The 22,773-nt window shown below is 22.4% G+C and overlaps 2 protein-coding genes across 13 annotated transcripts; both read right to left on the reverse strand.

Moving 5' to 3' along the window:
- Positions 1-863: 863 nt before the first annotated feature.
- On the reverse strand, positions 864-12,815 carry LOC122710824 (multidrug resistance-associated protein 1). 3 transcript variants are annotated; one of them, XM_043928967.1, is made up of 23 exons: positions 12,678-12,815; positions 12,443-12,584; positions 11,846-12,145; positions 11,628-11,765; positions 11,232-11,345; positions 10,953-11,152; positions 10,515-10,700; positions 9,793-10,426; positions 9,507-9,653; positions 9,325-9,409; positions 9,051-9,250; positions 8,469-8,970; positions 8,376-8,384; positions 7,693-7,870; positions 7,486-7,609; positions 7,196-7,415; positions 5,491-5,711; positions 3,138-3,318; positions 2,913-3,021; positions 2,676-2,802; positions 1,819-2,341; positions 1,473-1,719; positions 864-1,404 (listed from the first exon to the last, which is right to left on the reverse strand). In XM_043928967.1, exons 2-23 carry the CDS (start codon positions 12,470-12,472, stop codon positions 1,290-1,292), a joined length of 4,590 nt encoding a protein of 1,529 aa, XP_043784902.1. In that variant the 5' UTR covers positions 12,473-12,584; positions 12,678-12,815; the 3' UTR covers positions 864-1,289. The 3 variants fall into 3 exon arrangements, with proteins under 3 accessions (XP_043784902.1, XP_043784903.1, XP_043784901.1); XM_043928968.1 differs by having other exon boundaries at positions 12,662-12,753; XM_043928966.1 differs by lacking the exon at positions 12,678-12,815 and having other exon boundaries at positions 12,443-12,652.
- Positions 12,816-14,514: 1,699 nt separating this feature from the next.
- Positions 14,515-22,568, reverse strand: LOC122710864 (ral GTPase-activating protein subunit beta). Of its 10 annotated transcripts, XM_043929046.1 has the most exons (25): positions 22,408-22,567; positions 22,303-22,328; positions 21,727-22,147; positions 21,533-21,559; positions 21,212-21,426; positions 20,956-21,139; positions 20,403-20,663; positions 19,975-20,181; positions 19,672-19,776; positions 19,329-19,469; positions 19,006-19,244; positions 18,691-18,921; positions 18,466-18,619; positions 18,288-18,395; positions 17,719-17,820; positions 17,349-17,489; positions 17,242-17,256; positions 17,014-17,174; positions 16,764-16,937; positions 16,280-16,689; positions 15,787-16,198; positions 15,400-15,712; positions 15,054-15,308; positions 14,728-14,977; positions 14,515-14,667 (listed from the first exon to the last, which is right to left on the reverse strand). In XM_043929046.1, the coding sequence occupies exons 3-25, from the start codon at positions 22,130-22,132 to the stop codon at positions 14,547-14,549; spliced, it is 4,632 nt and encodes a 1,543-aa protein (XP_043784981.1). In that variant the 5' UTR covers positions 22,133-22,147; positions 22,303-22,328; positions 22,408-22,567; the 3' UTR covers positions 14,515-14,546. The 10 variants fall into 10 exon arrangements, with proteins under 10 accessions (XP_043784981.1, XP_043784978.1, XP_043784977.1 ...); XM_043929043.1 differs by having other exon boundaries at positions 19,975-20,166; positions 22,303-22,568; XM_043929042.1 differs by having other exon boundaries at positions 22,303-22,568.
- Between the last annotated feature and the right edge of the window lie 205 nt (positions 22,569-22,773).

A 22,773-nucleotide genomic window follows, 5' to 3' on the forward strand; every position in this document is an offset into this window, starting at 1 on the left:
ATAAAAATTATTCCATTCTAATATAATTTATTAATTTTGAAATATGATATAATGTAATTATATTTTCAAAAAATAGTATTAATAATTATTTATAAATTAATTTCTATTAATTATTTTATCGAATTAAACTTATTCATAACCAAGAAGCGAAATAGAAATACTGATAATTTAGATAATTAATCTTTTTTGCAAATATGGTATAAAGTGATAATGTAATATAGACTAATAATTTAAAATATAAATTGCAATATACAGTATCTTTATAATATATATATACAATATTATTTTGAGATATTCATAAAAAAATTATATTATTCATTTTTTTTTGTATTTATCTTTGATAATTAAAGTCTTAACTTTAATTTTATGAACTTAATTATAACATTGAAAATATATATTATTGTTTATTCAAAATGATACTTAAAAATTATAAATAAGAAATTAAATTTTTACTATATTCTTTTTATAAATTATATATATAAATATATATATAATATATATAATATCATAAAAATACATAGCATAAATCTTTTATTTTGTTCAATTAATATATAATATATATAACATAATATATAACATAATATATAACGAATATATTACATAAATATAATATTATAATATTGAAAAAAATAAAACATTAAATAATAAGAATAAAACTTTTATATTATATAAAATTGTAATCTTTTTATTTTTTTTTAAGTTCATAAATATTAGAGAATACTATTTACATAACTTGGAAATTTATCATATTTGTCAAACAGTACAGAGCGAAATAATTTTAACAAAAACAAATTAACAACAAAAAATAAATCGCATTACATATTTATACATAATTATTCTTGAAAAATAAAAATAAGACAGTATGAATGTTAATAAAGTTTAATGGAAATAAAAGAAACTAAACAATACTGCTGTATTTTGTACATTGCTTACATTTCATATATTGTTTGCCCAAGATTATAGGCTTGTTAAAGTAAAATTACTAAAACAATATATATGTACATTTAAAAACATTTTCTATTAAGCACAAGATGTGCTGCTAAAATGGCAGTACTTTAAGTAACGGATATCCGTACTACTTTACAAATAGGCTGTGCTTGGCATTATTTAAAAATTATGTATGATTTGATTGAAAAATGTTGCTCTACAAAATTTTTCATTCTTCCAAATCTAAGCATACTTTATATTTGTCTATATAAATGATTTACTATATTTTTTTTTTATTATTATATCATAAATTTAAAATTATTATTTCATTGCTTGTACAGTATTTACGATATGGATTTTATTTATGTAGCAAGGCCTGCATCTTTAGCTATACTACTGAACAAACTAGATGAATTATGTAGTAATGATTCTGGAGAATCATATTCCACAATGCGTCCATTATCCAAGACAATGATCCTAAATATTATTTATTTAATATCAATTAATAACTTGATAATAGTATATTACAATTTTATAAAACATACCTGTCTGAATCAAGAATTGTATTAAGTCTATGAGCTATTGTGAGAATTGTGCAATCTTTAAATTCTTGTCTAATTGTTTGTTGAATTAAATCGTCCGTTTCTAAATCGACTGAAGCTGTAGCTTCATCGAGAATTAATACTTTTGTTTTTCGAAGCAGTGCTCTTGCTAAACATATTAATTGCCGTTGACCTATACTTAAATTTTCTCCACCTTCTGATACTTCATATAAAAGACCATTTGGTAAATCTAAAATATAGTAAATATTATATTTTTTATATATATTTTTCAACATTTATTAATAATTATTTATAATTAAATATTATTTATTAATAAGATAGTATTTACTTTTTATAAAAGATTTAAGATGAGCATGTTCTAAAGCTCTCCAAACTTCATCATCAGTGTAACAATTAAAAGGATCTAAATTTATTCTTAAACTTCCTGAGAATAATACAGGATCTTGAGGAATAATAGTTAATCTAGATCTTAAATCATGGAGCCCCAATTTAGCAATATCAATATCATCAATAAAAATTTGTCCATCAGCTGCTTCTATTATTCTGAATAAAGCCAATGTTAAAGATGATTTTCCAGCACCAGTTCTACCAACAATACCAACTTTTTCTCCTCCCTTAATAGAAAACGATAATCCACGAAGTACAAGTTCTAAGTCTTCCCTATAACGAACTTTATAATCTTTAAATTCTACTCGTCCTTGTACAGGCCATTCTTTAGGTGGTGTATAATCTGGATTTTTCCATGATGCTTCTTGAGGAGTTTCTCCATATTCTTTTATTCTTTCTACAGCTACAATGTTAGTTTCAACATCAGAAGTCATTCGTACTAACCAATTCAATGTTTGAGTAACCTAAAAAATTTATTAAAAATTATTTAAAAATTAAGTTAATTAAATTAAATATTTATATATTTTTGTTTATTATTAAATATTTATATATTTTATATATATATATTTATATATATATTTTACTATATCTTATTATTTTAATATCTATCTCAGAACAGATGCAAATATAAATTGAAAAAATATTATATAATATAATTTAATTATATAATTTATATTATTATATAAATATATTAATTTCAACATTTTTCAAGGCAATTTGACTATTTATGTATCCATCTTGAGATATCTTATGTTTATTATCTTATGTTTATTTATCTTATTTACATATATAACTTACTTGTAATGCATAACTAACAGATAATCCAACTAAACCAGAGCTTATAGTATCTCTATTTAATACAGCAAACAATGCAGCAAAGAAAATGATTAAATTTCCAACCATTTCTAAACGTACTGCTAACCATCTAAAAAAAAACAATAAATAACATTATTACAATTTATATAATTATCTATAAAATTATTATTATTATTAAATATATTTTAATTTAATTCTGAAATTTTTAGAAAAAATTACCTGTTTGCAATTATACTAGGATAATAACATACTTGATTAAAATCTACTTTACTTTCGGATTCATTAATAAATCGTTCTTGTACTCCAAATGCTCTAATCATTTGTGCTCCTAATAATCAAATATTAATATTAATAAATATTAATATTAATATTACATCTACATAATTATATTAATATTTTTGAATATAATAAATATATAAATTATAAATCAATAATAAAACATACCAGAAACTGTTTCACTGAAATGCGAATATATAGGAGATCTTGAAACAGATTCTAAACGTTTTAGCTGTCTTGAAGATGCAACATATAATCGTTGAACGAAATAATATATTACACTTATTGGTATTATGACTGAAATAAATATTGGTGTACTAAAACTTATAACCACTAAAGTGGCTATAACCTGCAATATAAAAATAATATTTAGTAAAAAAGAAAATAATTTGATAAATTTATTTCTACTTAAAAAATAAGATGAAAAACAAATTAATTTAACATGATTTAAATACGAAAAATAAAATCATATATACATAAATAAATGCAAATAGATATATACAATCATAAAATAATCAAAAATCAGTTTTCAAATAAAGAATTCATGAATTAATTACCATGCAAAATTTTGAAACACCCACATTTTTTCCAGACATTAATATATTATTCAATATAAAAGCACTTTTTAATTAATGAATACTTGCACTATTATTTTCTACCATTTATTACAAGCATATATTTTTTTTAATATTTATTAATTTTAGTTATAATTTAATTTTAATTATAATTTATTAGAATGGACACAATTATACTTTGTTTATTATTTGTTTTTTAAAATTACGCATCTTTATTAATTATTTTGAGTTTATTAAGAGTTAATTAAACTCTTAATTAAAAATAATACAAATATATAAAATATAAAATATTAATAAAATTTTATAAAATGAATTAATTATCATGATATATTTATAGACTCATATAAAAAAAAAATATATAATAAATATATCTTTATTATTTATGTCAATATACGATTATATAGATGATATTATACAAATATCTAGTGAATTATGATTTAAGGAATTATAGAAAAAAAATAACAATACTTAAAAAAAAAATCATCATCATTAATTTAATTCACGTATTTTCAAAAATTACCTCAAACAAACAATAGATGCTATCAGAAATTTGTTGAGGAAGAGATGTGTCCAGTACGTCGACATCTTTAGCAAATCTGGAGATAATACGACCAGTAGGAGTTGTATCAAAGAAGGTCAATGGAGCACGCATCACAACACGCAGCATCATTATATGCATCTGGCGAGCAGCCAGCCAGCAGCCCAGCTGGGGTGCCAAATCGCAGAGAAAACTCGTCATCGCTACAACATCAGACATAATTTGCTTTCATGGTAATCATTTTAACAAAAACTTCTAAATGGTACAATTATAACTAAGATTTAAAAAATCTAAAGCATTCTGTAAATTTTTTTCATTCAATACAAATTTTTTATTACTATTATGAATTTTTATTCAAAATAAAGTTCACAATATAATGTGAACATTTAAAAGCACTATTCAATTCTAGTATGCATAAACTAATAGAAATTCATTTTATTTATATTTTTCAACAATAAGTTTATAATATGAAAAAATTGCTATTCTGTCTCATGTTATGCGAGGGAGTGTAGTTTGCTGTGGAGAGGCATGCCAGGCACAAATAATAGAACAATACGTAAACAAATCAAGCATTCAAATGTTTAATTCATAGCTTATATTTAATAAGATACTCATATACCATTTCAAAGCATAAGCAATATTACTTTTTTTATCAAAACACTAATGTATAATTGTGTCCATTTATGATATTATATCCTGATTATGATATTATTATTATTTTATAGTTTTTATAATTTTTTATAACATAAACTATTGAGTTGGTGACTATATCAAAAAATAAATAAAATTTGTTACAATTTTTATAAGACTTGTAAGCAATATATGAAATAATTTTCATATCAATTAAAAAAAAATTTTTTCAATAAAATAAACAAATATTAACAAAATATAGTCACAACACAATATATTTTATTATATAAATATATATGAACTATAATAAAATCTTATCTATTTTTAAATATAAAAATAAATTATTTAGTTTTATATTAAAAACATATATGTGATTAATATATATATATATATATATATATATATATATAAAATTTTTTATTTATTAACATTATATATATTATATATATTATAAAATATATATATATATTATTATATATACGTTATATATTATAAAATATATTTTTTTTAATTAATTAATCCATGAAACTCTACTTTATTTAAGCATGCAAATATTTTTAATTCATTTTTATAACTTTTTTCAAAAATTTTAAAAATTTATGATTTTTTTTTAATAGCAAGTTTACAGAACAATACATATAAAATGAATAATTATATGTGAATGAGATTAGAATTTTTGTTTTTAAATATAGCCACTGCGTAAGTGGATATAATCTTAATTTATAATTTTTGATCAAAATTTGTTAAGCACAATATTTACAACGTGAAAATATCATACCCCAAAGAGGCAAGTAATCCAAGAACGCAGTATGGATGGCAGCGTATTATCAATGACATCAGTATCTTTAGAGAGTCGATTAAGAATTCGACCAGTTGGAGTTTGGTCAAAGAATGACATTGGATTCCGGAGAACACGTTGCAACGTACTCTCGAAGAGATGCACGGAAGCGCGTATTGTTCCTTTTGCCAAGAATAATGCCCCTCCAAGCACTGTCATGCCTACAATGATTGGTGATAACTTTGGTATATCATTAAACCTGATAATTATATATCAGGGACTGTATCAGTTTTTGCAATATTTGTATTTTATGTACATTATAAATCAAAAAATGAAAAATTAATTTTCTTAGCAATAAATACTGATTTTTATTATATCATCTACCTAATACCATGTGCAAGTTCCTTTCTGCAGTTACACATGTATTGAGGTGCATAATTAGACAATACTGATTATATATTACAACATATATTATTAAAAAAATATAAATAAATTCTTATACTAAATTTATTTATCCTAATCTATATAATATAAATAAATTAATAAACATGCATAGTGTGATTTTTATTATTATTGATATTGTTATTATTATTACTATTGTTTTTTTTTATTATTATATTTTATATAGAATAATAATAAATTTTCTTATTTTGCCAATTAATTATATTTTTTTATTTAATATTTATAAACATAATATTTGATGATAAAAATATTATCTAATATATATTTTTAAAATTATAATTTCAAATAAAACAAAATTTGACAAGTATTTATAATATGAAAAATAACATTGAATAATTTATATAATATTTTTTACCAATTTAATTAGAAGATATTATAAAAATTAATATAATTTATTTTTTTATCCAATTAAACATATATTTTTACATGATTATTTATTTTTCTATTAATATAATAGAATGATATATATATATATTTATTTATATATTAAAAAAATATATATATATATATAATATATATATATATATATATATATATTTATTTATATATTAAAAAAAACACTTGAAATTCTTATAATTTAATTGTGATGAATATGAACACTTAATATATAAAAGATATAAAATCTATATATTTTAGTAATAGATAAATGATAAAAAGCTTTGTTATTTGCTACTTCATGCTGAAATATTGTACATAAATATTGCATGAACTTACATACATAAGAAATAAGATAAATAAGATAAAATAAATAAGTACATGCGAAACAAAAATTAATTTTGAATAATAATTAAGGTAATTGCATTTAAACAATATATTTCTACAAAGCTTTTATTTAATTTATAAATATTCTATTGACACAGCAAACTGCACTCGCACTAATATTTTAACTACTAGTTAGATTTTGTTAATGTTTTAATGTTAATTGCATACTTAAAATTTTAAAACAAATTTTTAAGGAAATAATGATTTTATGATATTAATACATAATTAGTTTCAGAGTCATATAAATACATATTTTGTTTATAGTTTAAAATTTAATTTCCCCAAAACTGTGTAATCTGTGAAGGAACATGCCTTTCAAACAAAATTTAATAATAAATAAATAAAATAGTCATTGTATATTGGATCATGACATAATTTAAACTTAAACTTACCTTACACAATGATTTTTTTAAAATTCTAAGAATTATTAATAAACAAAATAAAACGAGAAATAAATGATTATAAATTTTTAAACACATACCTTGGCCAAGGCCAAGTCCACCATATACTCCAAGATACATGTTTTGTTTAATGTGATCAACCGTATTATTAACATCTGTTAAATTATCATCTGACCACATACTGAGCCAAGTATTTGAACCAATACTAAATCCTTGAAAAATAGCATTCATTATAATAGTGGATATTGATAAAAACCATCCAATGGATTTAAAATAGTGAGAATAGACTCGCCATTTAACCTTAATAAAAATAATATATGATTACAATTTATTCAATAAATTATTTTATAAAATAAAAAAAAAAACTTACACTTCCAGTTTCAGTTTTTTCTACTTCTATTAATTTTCCTCCTGATTTTGGAGATAATAACTTTGCTTCTTTTATATTACTATTTTCATAAGTACCAGATTGTTGACTACTTGTAGAATATTGTCTAAAAAATATAAAATACATATATTCTTCTAAGTAAAAATGTTATTATGCATAGCATCGAACATATAATTAAAATAATTTTACCTCTTTAATGAACCATTTAAAGATTTTCTATCAGCTATAGAACCAGATTCACTTTGACTTTCTGACATTCTTGATTTACCTCTTGTTAATTTTTGTTGTAATTCATTTGATCCAATTGTAGATTCCAAATGTTGTTTAATTTCATGAAGATCTGCTTCTGATTCACCATCAGCATGTACTATTTTAAATTTATTATAAAAAATACACAACATATTCAAAAATAAATTACACAAAATTAAAAAATAATAACATAATAGGATTTACTTTGATTTACTTGTTAAAATAAAATTTCAAATGCATTCGGCAAATCATGATTATTAATTTCAATAAATTAGAAATAAATCATAAAAAGAATTATATATGTATAATACTAATTATATATTTCATTTCAATAAGTTTCTGATTTAAATTTAACATGCATTATAATCTTTTATATATATCTTTTTTTTTTTTGAATAAAAAAAAAAGATTATATAAAAGAGAATACTAAAAAATAAAATTGTAGTGTAGATTACTTTATGCTACAAGCCAGCTGATAAGTTTTAAGAGTAGCAAATTGCAAAAAATACTAACATCATTGATACTCTAACATCACAAGCCAAATGCAATATAAACCATTTTGTGGACAATCACACAAATTGAAGTAGGAAAAGGAATCGTAATTACTTTTTTCACTGACTTACGATTTCCAACTTAGATTCATGAAAAATATAATTAAAAATTAATATAAAATCTAAATAGAAAAAAATAAGAAAAATTAAAAAAGTGATACATACCTTCCTGAAGATGTTGCACTAAAAACTCAGAAAAGGCTCCCCTTTTCTCTAAAAGTTGTTTGTAAGTTCCAACTTCTGTTATTTCACCATCTTTAAGAACAATAATGTTATCTACTTCTGGCAAATAAGTGATACCATGTGTGACGAGTATTCTTGTTTTCTTCTTAAGCAAACCACTAGAGCCAATTACATTTTCAAATATATGTTTTCCAACATGTGAATCTACTGCACTTAATGGATCATCCAAAAAATAAATATCGGAATCATTATATACTGCTCTGGCCAATGATACTCTTTGTTTTTGTCCACCAGATAAATTTATTCCTTTTTCTCCAATTTCAGTTTGATCACCTGCAGGCAACACTTTTAAGTCTGGAGTTAATGCACATGCTTCAATTACACGATTGTATAAATTTTTGTGTAATGATTTTCCAAATAAAACATTATCTTGTAATGATGCATTTTGAATCCATGCTTGTTGAGATACATATGCAATAGAACCCTATTATATGTAAAATAAACAAATAATAAAATTATTTATCATATTAAAAAATGTTTTCATTTAAGTAACAAAATATTTACTTTTGTATTAACTCTGCCATTTATCTTCTCCATTTCTCCAAGAAGGGCTGATAAAAGAGAACTTTTTCCAGATCCTACAGTGCCAACAACAGCTATTAATTGACCCTGTTCCACTTGGAGATTGATATTTTTTAATGTTGGTCTATCAATATTTTCCATATCCCATATGAAGGTGCCATTTTCAATTAGTAATGTATATGCTATATTATATTAATATATATGATATATTCGATATATAATATTTATAAATATATAAAAATTATTAGGAACTTACATTCAGATAAATCATGTTGAACATTATTTGGATCTAACTCTTCTGTATTCATGAATTTATTAATACGTTTCACAGAAACATAAGCCTAAATTATATTATATTATATTATATTAAAAAATGAAAATTATATGTATTGTATTGAATTGTATGTATTGTATTGAATATAAAAAATTTTTATTTACTTGAACCATGTTACCAATCATCATAGGTAATATAGAAAGAGGAAACCTTAAGATATTAAAAAGACTGAGTGAAACAAAAGCTTTTGTACTGTCTAAACGATTATTTTCATCTATAAGTACATATGTTGCAAAGGATACCAATGAAACCTATAAAGTAAAAGTTATACATAAATAAATAAATAAATAAATAAATAAATAAATAAACAATGAACAAAAATAAATAAAAAATCACTTTCTCTCTTAATATATATAATATAATAATATATAATTTGATTTAAAAACTTACTAAAAAGGGTGCAAAGGACCAAATAAAACTTGTTCCAGAATTAAGATATGCTGTTTCCTTAAGTACTTTAATTTCTTTTGTTCGTATTTTTAGTATTTGTTCCTCAAATGAAGGTTCCCATGCATATAGTTTCAATACTTTTATACCATTAAGTACTTCATTCATTAATTTAACTCTTTCATCTTTATGTTTCATTTGTCTAATTTGCAATGTTTTAACTCTATTAGTAATTAAAACATTTATTGGGATAAGAATAAGTAAAACAGCTAATCCAGCAAGTACAGCTGGTCCCAAAATATCCCATAAAAAATATAATGCTAAGACTATTTGCAATGGTGCAGACCAAATCATATTTATATATGCTGTTAAATCCATAAATCTTTGTGCATCCACAGACATTAGGTTTACTATTTCACCAACTGTTGACTCTTTTCTTGCAGCATTAGACATTCTCAATGCTTTCCGATAAATTGCTGCAATTAAAGCAGTACGTATTCGTAATCCAACTAAAAACATACGATGAAAATACTGAGATAAAACTAATGTTTGAAATATGGCTGTAATTAATAGTAAAACTGCATAAAAATAGCCTTTCCATAGTGGTTCACGTCCTTTAATAAAATCGATAAGTAACCTATATTAAAAATATTTTAATTTGTAATTGTAATTCTAAAAACTATTAATTTAAAATAAAAAGTTAATTAAAATATCTATTTACTTACTGTAATATTTGTGGACTAACAAAAGTTATAATATCTTGTACAAATTTAAGTACTGCACCAAATAAAAACGTGGCACCAAAAGCTTTGCAAAGGGGAGGCAAAACTGATGATGTTTTCTTTTTATATTCATTATTGAAATTTACTTGGCTAGATCCTTTTCTGAATGATGCTTTAGTATTTTGTACACTAAAAGTAAGTAAAAATAAAACATATTTACATGTTTAATCATATATACAATTTAATTAACTTACCTAAAGTAAGTCCAAAATACTCTTGTTAGCAAAAGTGAATTTATATCTTATTACTAATATAATATATAATAAAATTCTTTTGGTTTATTAATTGATTTCTACTTAAATTCTTTTACTTTATTAACTTTATTAATTTTTGTTTAATTTTTATTCTCTAATATTAAATATTTATAAATATCACACTCACTTGTTTCTTTTTTGTGAATTTTTCTTCCAATATTTCTCAAATTTAGGTACAATTTCTTTAGCTGTATCTTCTGGATTTATGGACCATAGATCTGTAATTTCTAAAGGTTTTTTAAAACCTTTCCATGCCATTGAGTCGAACCAACTAAAAAAGATTTTTCCTGGAAAGGAAGATTTTTGTTCTGGACATGGTTTTTCAGCCTATAAATACAATATATAAAATTAATATTCTAATATTTTTCATTTTAATTATAATATGATTTATCAAAAATATTATTACCCTGGGATATTTAGAATATTTAGGTTCAGCATCAACCAAGAAATTCAATAAGAATAAAAATATCACTATTGGATAATATATCATATATGATATAAATGAATAAGAGATTTCATTCTAAAAAAAAAAAAATATATAAAAGAAGTTAATATACATAAAAAAATTCTTTCAATATTAATATTAAGGATTGCAATATAATCTTATATATAATCTATATATATAAAATAATCTATAAAATATATAAAATAATCTAATATATAAAAAATAAATAAATAAATCTGTCAATTAATCATTAATATAATCATTAATATTATATTAATCATTATATTAATCATTAATATTATATAAAATAATTTCAATTAATTGTTGATTATTTCATAACAATAATTAATAACATACCTTATTTATATATAATTTTAATAAACTTCTATATTCAATAATTCCACATAAAGCAAGTAGAAACCAAAATAAAAATAATAATCCAGAAGTTCGCATTCCATATTTCCTATTATATGTTACTAAAATACTTGTCTTAAGCTAATAAAAGAATTAATAGAATAACATTATTACAATATATATTTTCCATAATTTTTTAAAAATTTATAAATGATACTTACAAAGGTAACAATTCTTATAATTGGTGTACAATAATCAACATTATAAACTTTTTCATAAGTACTTTTATGTATAGCTATTCCTAAATCAACAATATTAAGTAAAATCAGAGTTATTATGAGTATTTGTTTAGAAATAAATAACCATGTATATGGAATATTTTTATTTTTGCTGTTTAAGAAATAATAAATTTCTATTCCAGAGAATAACCATAAAAATGCACATGGTACCCATACTAACACAGTTTTCTGAAAACATTCTGTAATCTCTGGATCATCTGTATTCCATATTAAATTATAGTTCTACAATGTAAAAAATAAATTATCTATATAAATTATCTATATAAATTTTTTTAAATAAAATAATAAAAAAAATAAAATAATAAAAATAATAAAAATAATAAAATCACACATAAATTAAATTTTACTTTAAAATTTAGTACAAAAGTATATTATATTATATATCTTTATATTTTTATATATTTACTAAATAATATTATTAATCAACTATTTAATCAAAAACATATTTCAAGTGAATTTTTGAGTAATAGAAATAAAACAAAAACATAACGAAAGAACAAATAGAACATGCATTCTTACCCAAAATTCAGTACCACAAAATTGATCCATACTTTAGTCTTCCATAAAAATACATTTACTGTTTTATAAGTTTTTGCTTTACTTATTCAGATAACACTCTTGTTCTTTTATAGGTTTCTTGAACAAGATAAAGTGTTCCACACTATAATAGATATCGTTAATTTCAATAAATGATTGTAGTCAAGTAAAAGATGTCCAATTGAAGAAATATACAATTACATTATATACCTATTACCTTATATATCTATTTAAAACTAACTGATACAACTATATTCGCTCACTTTCTCAAACAAATGTAAACTGTGCTGAATAGAAACCGTTCATATTATAATGTTGGTCCAATCAAGATATATTACGTCATCTTGCGCACAATTTTGAAATAACGGTTTAACTTCTAAACAGAAAAGATTATTTGTATAACCAAAAATAGAAAATCTAATAAAATGAGAATAATAAAAATTCTTAAAATAATATAATTGTAAAAAATATATATCCCATTAACAAAATATTATATTTTAAACATTATATAATTTATTTTTATTTTATTTTGAAATTTTTATATTGTCATTTTGTACTATCTTTATATATTTTTTAATTTAAAAATGTATATATATATATATTTTTCTATATTTTATCTATATTTTTTTAAATTTTTTTATTTTATATTGAAATATTATTTATTTATTTTTTAATTTATAATAATATAATAAGCCAATTATTTTTTATTATTATTTACTATTTTAAACATTAATATTTATATATATATATATATATATATATATAAGATAGAATAATATTTAATGTAGAATATGTTTTTAATTTTCATATTCCATTTTATAAAATTTTAATAAAATTTTATTTAATTACATTATTTTATTTAATAAAAAAATATATTAAGAAATATTTTACGTTATTGTTATAAGAAAAAAATAAAACAATATTATATTATGATAAAATATATAAAAAATTAATAATTTAAAAAAAAATTATAATTTATTTTTATATACAAAATTTATATTAAATTTATATGACAATGTTTTTGCAAAGATATAGTATTTAATACTTATGTATTATAAATTAATGAAATGGTAAGACATTAAATCAATATTTAACAATGTATATTAGAATAATTGATTAGATACCTAGTCGTGATTTTTTTTATTCAAGTTTTATGCAAGAAATATATATTAGTATATTCTTTCGTAACATTATATCATAATGCGTGCAATGTCATTGAATGACATAGCTAAATTTTTAATATCGATATAACGATTAACACATATAAAACTTTTATTGATTACTAAATTTATTTTTGAAATTATTATTATTATTATTATTTATTTCTTTTTATTGAAATTTAATAATATTATATTAAATAATTTTGTAAAAATATATATAATTGTTAAGATATAATCGATTAATCGCAATTTCTTATAATCGATTGAATTAATTATTTTTTATTTTTATTTTATCAAATTAAATTTTTATTAAATATCATTTATTAAATATCAAAGATAAGTTATATTGATATATATATATATATATATATATATATATATATAAGTTAATATAAAAAAAAGCAAAAAAAATAGAAAATAATATTATATAATTAAATTATGCCAAATTTTTTATAACTATTTTTTTACTATTATAAACAATATTATTAATAAATAACTTTCTTATAAATATCAAATCAACATTGTTTTAAAAAAATTTTAAATTTTCTCATAAAAAACTTTCTCATAATATATCAATAATTACAACATTTTATTGTTAGATATTTAATAAGCATTTATGATAAACATACGTAATAAATATTAATTTTAAATATATTTTGACAAGACGATTTTATTACATATGAATCCATATATATTATAAACATTATATTATAATTTCAATATGATATATGATTCAATATGATATATGAATAATATATACATATAATAAACAATATTATTATATTTCAATTATAAAATATAGGGAAATTAAATATCTACTGTGCTGATATTTTATTTATTATTATTTAGAAATATTTATTATTTAGAAATATATCCTTATTATAATTTAATATAAATTTCATTTATTTATATTAATTTTATTAAATTTAATAAGTTTGAGTACTATTAAATAAAAGTGTTAATAATTCTGGTTCAGTTAAATCTTTCTTATATTTTTGTACCATTTCTTGAATTTTCAAACGTCTACGTACATGTGGTGGATGGTAACTGCAAAATATTATATATATTAAATATATTAATATTATTAAAACATAATTATAATTTTACCTATCATTGTCAAGCCTCTTTCTACGTCCCATATTTAATGCAGTTTGTCTAACAAGAGTTCCTAGTACTCTTCTAGATACAACCATTCCATCAATTAAAGGAGTAGCTAAATTAATTCTAGAAACTGGACCTTGTAATCTGACTCTCATTAGTCCACTACTAAGAGCTTGAAGAAAAATTACTTGTACATCTGATACTTGAATTATTTTTGATTGCTCAAGACCACTATAAGTACAAGGAAGAAGATCACCTGTATGTAAAATATGAAAATTTTTTTATTTAATTGAAAGAAATATAGATTTTGTATAAATTTTGCATAATTATACCAATTGGAAAATGAGTAAAATCTTCTAAACTTTCTAACCAAACAACTATAATTTTAATATCAATTTGTACAGGTAAAACTTGTTTAGTTGTTTTTCTTGGTTTATTTAAATCTGCATTGGAAGAATTGGATCCTGTTAAACTAGATGGTTGTTTTTCTAAATCAAGTGACATTGTTCGTGAATTTTGCATTGTATTTTGTCCTGTACCACTATTTCGTGGAGAAGTACTTTCACTAATATTTCTTTCGAACCAAACTGCAATTATTAATTATATTATTGTATAATTCATCATAAACATAATAAAAAATTCTTTGATATTATTATTTATATTATTTTTAAATTATACCTTGATTAACACTGACATCACTACAATAACTTGTTTCTTCCAATGAATCTGAATTTACCATATTATTCAACTGAGTGGGTACAATGAAAGCAATTTCTGAACTAACATCTGCCCAATAAAGTACATGAGTATCACCATTATATAGAGCTCCACCATGATCACTATGAGCTGGTTGTGGTACATTTAGTTGTGGTGTTACTCTCCATGAAGTAGAAATATGGCCAGTCCAACCTGCATGTGTTGATACCGAAACTGGCCAACCAAGAGAATTTAAAAATTCTAAGAAATTTGACGATACATTCGATTCATGTAACTATAAATATAAAATTCACTTTACATGAATGTAAATAAATAACAACAAAGTACTTTAAGATTAAAAATAATTACCACGTTAGATAATATTTCTGTTGAAGTTTTCTGACCAGCTTTAACATAAAAAATGTATACAGTATCACATGTTCTTGGACTAATGTTATCCAAAGTCTCTAAATCTAAACAAAATCCTGGAATGGTTGGATCTAAAGCAGTAAGACCATTATTTCTAGATTCATTAGTTTCTTTAGGTTCCACATTTAAGAAACCAAAATGGCTTAAAAATAAACGCGCAGTTTGAAATTCGTGACAAATTTGAGGTGGTACACATTCTTCTACTTTTTCCTCAGAAATTTTATCATTTCCATCACTGTATTTTGTTTCAATAGTCATTTGACGTTCTAATAATTGTGATAAAATTTGATGTTCATTTCTCACAATATCACTGTCATTCATAACTGCTTCTAAACTTGGAATAGATTCATCCCTAAATAGAATTTGAATATAAAATTTAATTTTTTTAGATATTTTGAATTATATTATAATATATTGATAAAATTTAACATACACTTTACAATGTGGTATTCGATCTACATTATCAGGAAAAAATTTAGGCTTATAATCTGTTCGTGGAGCAGCTTCTGCTAATGGTAATGGTCGACCTGGATTTGTATTTACACTTCTGATACTAGATCTATGCCTTGGTAAATGTCGAAGTTGCATGGTCCACGCATGTCTTCCAAATGGACCACGTATTAATACAGTTACTGTAGGTTGTGGATCTTGATCATTTCCAAGAGGTTCTTCTAATAAAGCCAATATAGTAGCATTTTCGGCAACAAAATATCGAAATCTTTCAACTGCTGCTTGACGTGGAACTCGACCACCAGTCCAACTGTTGCAATGTCGTAAAAGTGATACTTCATCTAATAAAGATGATAATGATTGTGCTCCACATGCACTAGGGAAATAACCAACCTACAAACATAAATTTATTTAAAATAATTTTTATAAATTTATTATTTTTTAAAATCGTAATAATTTTAATATACTTGTTCCAAAATAACTGTAAGAAGTGCATCAGCAGCATCTCTAACGCGCATAGACGCTGGTTTTAATTCTTTTTCATCTTTCATTTTAATAGGTTCACCAGGTTTTCCTATACTTTTTGTTCCTGATACACCAAGTTCAACTACTTCTAAAACTGTTGTTAAACAATCCTTATCCTAAAATAAATTGTTTTACATAAATTTATTTTGATATTAATTATTTATTGTAATTAAATATTAATAAAATAGTAACTTGTAATAATTGTGAATGAGCAGTTAACCAAGTTCTTAAGCAACTAAATGCAGCAACAATAGAAGAATGAAGATCTTTTGAATGAGCTGGTGGTGGACGCCAACACTGATATGCAATATAATCACAAAGCCATTTTACAGCTCGTTTACATTCTAAAGCATCTGTAATTTATATTAAAAATTAATATTTTACAATAAAATTTTAAATTATATAAAAATATAATTTAACCTGTTAATTTTCTTGCTGCATGTAAAACATTTAAAATTATATGAAGATTTTAAAAATTAAAAAATACTATTATAATTTAATAATAAATAATTAGAATTAGAATTTACCTGTTTCACGAATACATGTTCTTGCTAATCCTGATAATATTTCAAGAGCTGCTAAAGAAATATTTAAATCTGTCTTCCATGATGATATTAATCTATGACAAACTAAATATGTTGCTCTTACAAAAAGAGCATGAGCTGAATCTGTAACAATAATTCATATTTTTTTAATTATCAAAAACATGCGAAATGGAGTAATTTTTAAAACATATAATATTATTTTTTGAAATGCAAGCTTTTGCGCGATTACCCAAAGGAAGCTTAAATATATAACAAAAATATTGAAATAAAAATAGATGATATTCCAAAACATTTTTTATATGCATAATATATAATTAAAAGCAGAACTAATATAAAAAATACTTGTATTTACCAAATGCAATACATTCCTCTTGAAGAGTTGTAATATCAGAGGTATCACCGAGCGAGCGTTGATCACTGGATATACTTATTTGACTGGCAGAATCACTGGTGACTATTAAGCAATGATGAAACAGTACAATGATGAATGCATAACAAAACATAATTATAATAATAAAAATGAATGATACATTAGAAGCACGCATAAAGCAAATAAGATAGAAAGTAATATTAAGCATTATGATTTTACACTGCATATGAGGCAAAATTATTGAATTCTATTTTACAAGCAATTAATGTTAATAATAAATTGCCATTTTAAATGGAATTAAATAATGAAATATTAATTCTAACTTATTAGTGAAATGATCATTTGCAATTATTTTTAAAATTTTAAATTTTAAAGATAAGATCCCTAAAAAATATAAAATAATGCATTCAATTCATTCAGCTTATTAGTGGAATGATTATTTGCAATTATTTTTTAAATTTCAATATAAGGATAATTCTTTAAAAAATATAAAACAGTGCATTCAATATTTATAAATGTAATTTAATTTGTAATTTAGTTAAATAACAAACCTGATGATAATAAATTTACAGTAGGATCATGTGCTATAGTATCAGGTTGTGTAACTTGTTCAACTTCTTCTGCTGCTGCAGAATCTTGTACACTTAATAAAAGAGCACCTTAAGAAAAAAGAATAATTTGTATATATATTAAAAGAAAAATAATAGTATTATATTAAATACAACTTACCTAATAACATATGTGTATTCTGAGAATCAGTTTCAACTTGTAGTGCATTTATAAGTAAATTCATAAGTTTTGATTTTAATTGTGCAAATGTTACATGATTTTTTTCACTAATCATTGGACTTACAAATGTTGGAAGTTCTTTAATAGTAAGATTCTATAAAATAGAAATTATTGAGAAACTATTTAATATTATTATAACGAAACAAATATTTATATATTAATTACTTGGAAGTGTAAAGGTAATACTAGTATTGATATTAGTAGATGTATTGAGGCCCTTCGTAAATCTGATTTTGATAGAACATTAGATTTAAGTTTTAAATCTTTTTCTGGAAGTACAGTTTCTAATGCTGATATTACTGCAGGTACTAACACTTGTACGCCATTTAAATCTAAACGAAATAAGTCAGCAGAATTCAAAAGAATACTTGCTAATGTTTCTCCACACTCTCGAGACTGTAATTAAAATTTATATATATATCATATATATTCTTACAAATATATTACATTCTTTCATAATGTCAAATTCATCAACTTTACTTCATCAACTTTAAGACCATGATTCATTGCTTGATAAAATCTGGATAAATAAATGGGTAAAATTTCTTCTCCAGTTTTTTTAGCACAAAATATTCGACATAATGCACCTAAAGCTTCAGCTCTTCCAGATTCATAACGATCTATACAAAGAGCTGGTGGAACATCATTAATAGCTTCTTGTAAAGAACTAGGGCCTTCAACAAGTACAGAAGATGGACGTTTTGATGCACCTGATGGTTCTGTTTATTAAGAAGATTAATTTTTATATTGTTTAATTAAATTTAATATTATATGTAATATTATGTATTTAACATAATGCTTACGTGGTAAATTTTGTGTCCATCCATCTGTGCCTATAAATGCAGCTTCAAATAACCATTCACCAAAAAGATGTAATATACTATTACATTTTGGACGTCCTGGAGCTAAAGGGGGTCTTATATCTTGGACTAATGAAGTCATAGCTATAAATGTAATTATAAAATAATTATAATGTAATTATAATATATAACTATAATGTAATAATTGTAATTATAAAATAATTATGAAGTTTATAGCATAAATAATATAGCATAAATTAAATAACTATAAAGCTTTAAATATAATATATTATATATAATAATATATAATAAAATTATATTATTGAGATAATTTATAAATTCTTACATGTTGTACTTGAAGCTGAAGATGGTCCTGAATTAGACATCAATATAGGTGGTGTACTTGAAACTCGACTCGTTGTTAAACCAATCAAGGAAGCTTTTGGAATTCCTATAATAAAAATAATTATATAAAATATAATTGATAATTTAACATATAATTTCAATATTTTTAACTTATTAAAATATTATATTTTTTTTAAATAAGAAAGAAAAAAGATATTTATAAAAAGCATTATTTAATAAAAATATATACAATTATATAGATAAAATATAATTGCAAAACACCAGAAGATAAAGTGCTCAATACCCTTAGTCACTGCAGAAGGTGTTACACTGAAACTTTTGGCAAGTCTGCGTTGTGTTGGAGGTGTAGGAGAAGGTTGTGTCATATCCTTACTACTTGATTTATCCCACCCTACACCTCCACTTCCAGCACTAGCAGATCCACATGTGATGGTAGATACACAACATTCTTCCCAGCAACATGCCTGTGAAACTCCTAAAACATTTGTGACTGCGTGCAACCATCACCAACAAAGCAAGTTGGAAACTCCATATCCTATTATAGGTATTTCAAAGTAAATAGGAAAAGTATTGAAGGAGATCATTTTAATTTTTTTAATATTTTTGTAGTATTTATAATTTACATATATATGATCCCAAGAATGTGATATCAATTATATTTGAAAATTTTATACAATTTAATTGTATAAATATACAAAGAAAAAAACTTACCAAGAAAAGCATCAACTTGTCCAGCTATACCTTTAATGGCTTTCAAAAATATTTGTGGTAAACTCTGTAAACATGGATGTTGACATGGATCTATTACATTTGGACTAGCAATAGCATATTGTAAAAATGCTTGTGTTTGTGAAATAACAGCAGGTCTGCATAAATCAACAGGATCCCCTATAGTTCGCAAAAGTCTATACCAGGCTTGGGCTACTGCTTCATCTGACATTGTAGATGGTACAAGTTGTGAATCTTCTTCATCTAAATATATTACATAATATAATAATATAAATTACTTTTATGAAAAACAATATAATTATATAATATTGATAAGAATAAATTTTGAAAGGAGATGCAAGTTTAATTGATTATTTTTCAATAATCTTATTTTTTTCTAATACAATCATAAAAATCGATAAAATTTTCAAAAAGTCATCTAAATAAAGTCATATAATAATTTATATCAATGATTTAGAGCAAATGCTTTTTAAAAAATATCTTATAGATATTAATAAATATATATTAATAATTATAATAAATCAAAATAACTAACTTATTTTTAATTCTGGAAACATTGGACCATACATAATTTGTAAGAGTCTTGCTGTAAGAGCAAGACAAACACGATTCCATTGTTCTACTAATGCTAATCTATGTCGCCAACGAAGACATGATTCTCTTAATGTACGCCATAATGGTGGTGATGGAAAATTTCGCTCACATGCCACTAACCATACCTAAAAATATTTTTATATTTACTAATTACTAATTCTTATTATATTAATATTTTCTTTATAGAAATATAATACCTCTAGTAATACACCTAAAACTCTTTCACATAATTGCTCTCCAGCATCTTCTCTTGTTGCTGGAGGAGCTAAAAGTGCATCATTAATACCAATAAGAAATAATAATAAGCTTTCCCAAGTTTCTCTCTCTAAAGTAGCAGGTCCTCTTGCAATTTGTTGTAATGTTCTAAGTACTCTATGACATAAAACAGCTTGCCGATTAATTGTATCTGTTCCTGTAAACAATATTTCATGTTTTATAAAAATTCTATATTTATTGTTGTTATTAAAATATAAACTTGTTTTGTACCAAATAATATAATTATTTTAGTTATAAATTACCTAAATCCTGATATAAAAATGGCCAGACTACAAAGAAAAAGATAACAAAAAAATTGTTAGATAAAAATATATCCAACATTTAAGTTCCAATTTCTCAATAAAATTTTCTTGAAATTATAATTTTTCATATTATATATGATACACAATGAAAATAAAATAAGGTAAAAAATATAATTTAAAGTAATTTATTTTACCTTCTCCTTTTCGTGGAACAAACAAATTATGAAAATGACTGATTATTTTTCTGGCATAGAAATTAGGATCATCTATAATTGGTCTAGGTACACAAATCTTTGGTGTGGAATATAATGCAGATAACCATTCACAATATACATTAACACAATCTCGAACAGTATCATGTTCAGCCAAAGGTAATGATAGTCCAAAACATATTACTTCCATACACCATTGAACTTCTTTATCTGTACATAATGGACTAGGTTCAGCTGCTTGTGTAATACCAAGATTTGCAGCCAATTGACGTACAATAGATAAAGCAACTTCTTTTCCAGCTCCAGGAGAAAATTTTTCTAAAACACTTTGACTTTCTTCTGAGCCTTGTTGAATTAAAACACTTAGAGAAGCCCATTCGGAATACATTCCGCCTTGGGTATCCTAAATAGATATATTATAATTAAATATTATAATAAATAAATAATTAAAATATATAATAAATAAATAATTAAAATATATAATAAATAAATAATTAAAATATAATAAATAAATAATTAAAATATTATATAATAATATAAAAAAAATGTTATTATTACCTTAAGATTAACTCTGTTAAACACGCCTAAATTCATAGATTATTTTATACTTTGATGTCTTTTAAGAATTAGAAAAAAGAAAATAAAATTTGAATATATTCTTACAATCTTTTAATTTTAAAAAATTTTTAAGTTTATGTCGTACATATAAAACTAATACGATTATATGAAGAATTACATATAATTTTTAAATTAACAAACATTATAAAATATATATAAATATCTGTAAAACTTGACAGTTGCAAATGCTACTTGACAGGTTGATACTGTTATCACTACTATGTAATAGATTCTAAATGCAGTTTTTATTGGTTATTCTGTAATTCTATTATATAGCGTTTTCTTTGCCTAAAAAAATGTCCCCATGTAATTTGATTATTAAAAAATTTATAAAATAAAAAATATTTCTAACTAAAAAATAAATAAATTCTAACTAAAAAAAATAAATAAATAATTATGAATTACAAATAA

The sequence above is a fragment of the Apis laboriosa genome, unplaced genomic scaffold, assembly GCF_014066325.1.
Source record: "Apis laboriosa isolate Shangri-la unplaced genomic scaffold, ASM1406632v1 scaffold158_cov153, whole genome shotgun sequence".
NCBI lineage: Eukaryota > Metazoa > Arthropoda > Insecta > Hymenoptera > Apidae > Apis > Apis laboriosa.